The sequence below is a fragment of the Octopus bimaculoides genome, chromosome 16 (genome assembly GCF_001194135.2).
Source record: "Octopus bimaculoides isolate UCB-OBI-ISO-001 chromosome 16, ASM119413v2, whole genome shotgun sequence".
NCBI lineage: Eukaryota > Metazoa > Mollusca > Cephalopoda > Octopoda > Octopodidae > Octopus > Octopus bimaculoides.
Window position 1 is genome coordinate 15825004 of NC_068996.1, and position 1867 is coordinate 15826870.

A 1867-nucleotide genomic window follows, 5' to 3' on the forward strand; every position below is an offset into this window, starting at 1 on the left:
TATGTATATATATATGTGTATATATACATATGCATATATACATATAAACATCTAGCATGAGAAAGCAATATATCTCTAAGAACACCGTCATCATCATCATCTTCATTATCAACATTCTCAACATCCTTCTCCTCCTCCTCCTCCTCCGCCTCCTCCCCTTCCTCATCGTCATCATCATCATCATCAGCAGCAGCAGCAGCACCATCGCAATCGTTTATTTATTGTTATTCTTTATAATTGTGTTATTGTTTTTTGTTTTAGGTTGTTGATCTGTTGAACGACCTGTACACTTTATTCGATTCCATCATTCACCATTACGATGTGTACAAAGTGGAAACCATAGGTGATGCCTATATGGTCGTCAGTGGCATCCCAATACGCAACGGGGACAACCATGCCGGGGAAATAGCTTCGATGTCTTTACAACTGCTAGATGCTATTCATACGTTCAAGATTCGTCACAAACCAAAGGAGGTTATCAAACTCCGCATCGGTATACATTCGGGTAAATTGAAATATTGATCACTTTTAGCAAAACACACACATATAAACGTACACACAAAAAGAAACACAAGCTCTCTCTCTCTCTCACACACACACAAACATATAGTAACATAGACACACACACACGCAGAAAGACGGACAGTGTGAGAGACTCGCACGTACACACACACACATACACACACACACGCACACACACACACAAACAAATATAGACACCTATGCTCAAACACAGAGACACACATACACACACACACACATACGCACACAGAGAGAAACACAGAAACACATAGAAAACAGATATCGACTCACATACATTCTCACACACGTACCTTACATATGAGATGGTATCTTTAAGTTTGTGCGAGTGGTGCTCCAGCATGGCTGCAGTCCAATGACTGAACCAAGTAAAAGAATAGATGAACGTGTGTATATATCTTTGAGTGCGCATGTTTGTAATGCAACCGAAATAATCCTCACAATCCCTAACGCTTTCTGACCCATCATTATTTGTTTCTCTTTTTTTTTTCATTGACTATTCGACTTTTTTAGACTGTTCGCTTTGTTTCTTCTGCTGAAGGACAAACGTCCGAAACGTTAAGGCAATTTCTTTGCATTAGAGTCCATATGTTAAATTCTGTCCCTCTTCTCCTATGCTGTCATGTTGTATCGCTGGTTGTGTATCGTTCGTTGTGGTGGTGGTAGTAGCAGCAGCAGCTGTAGCGGTGGTGATAGTGGTGGTGGTGTTGATTGTAGCATTAACAATGGCAGAATCGGCAGCAGAGACTAAGCCCCGTACTTCCCTTCTGTCATATTTCTGAAAACACTCCGTAAAATTTCAACCACACAACTTTCATCACAACATATCAAAGATTATAATTGTAAAAAAACAACAACAAAATTATATTTTTAATATTTTCGTTAAGTTTTTTTCTATATTTTTTGTTTTCTATATTTTTTGCATCACAAATTGACATAGAAAACTTAAGAAAAGTTCAACACAGCAACACACCTTCCCCGAAAATACTGCCGTACATATCCACATACAACCCCAGAAACAAAGAAGCCTTCGCCATCGTCACTCAAAACATACCAATGCTACATAAGGACCCCAAATTAGAGGACATTTTACACACACAAAATCATTAAAAGCTACAAACAACCAAAATCACTGAAAAAGATCCTCACAAAGGCAAAATTATTTTCCAAAATAACAGATGCAAAAGTAAAAAAATGTGGTCGTCCAAATTGCGCAACATGCCCAAACATTCTAGAAGGTTCAGAATTCCTCTTCAAAGAGGGACAAAAATTCAAAGTTAAATCTGACTTTACTTGTGCCTCAGAAAACCTTATTTATGTAATAAGA

At 38.1% G+C, this 1867-nt stretch overlaps 1 protein-coding gene across 1 annotated transcript in view; it reads left to right on the top strand.

Annotated features, from left to right (window-relative positions):
- Positions 1–1867, top strand: part of LOC106876275 (soluble guanylate cyclase 88E) — a 12172-nt gene that overhangs the window by 3829 nt on the left and 6476 nt on the right. Inside the window, exon 2 of the mRNA XM_014924768.2 lies at positions 262–505. Within this exon, the coding sequence (XP_014780254.1) occupies positions 262–505 (244 nt within the window). The remainder of the gene's footprint in view (positions 1–261; positions 506–1867) is intronic.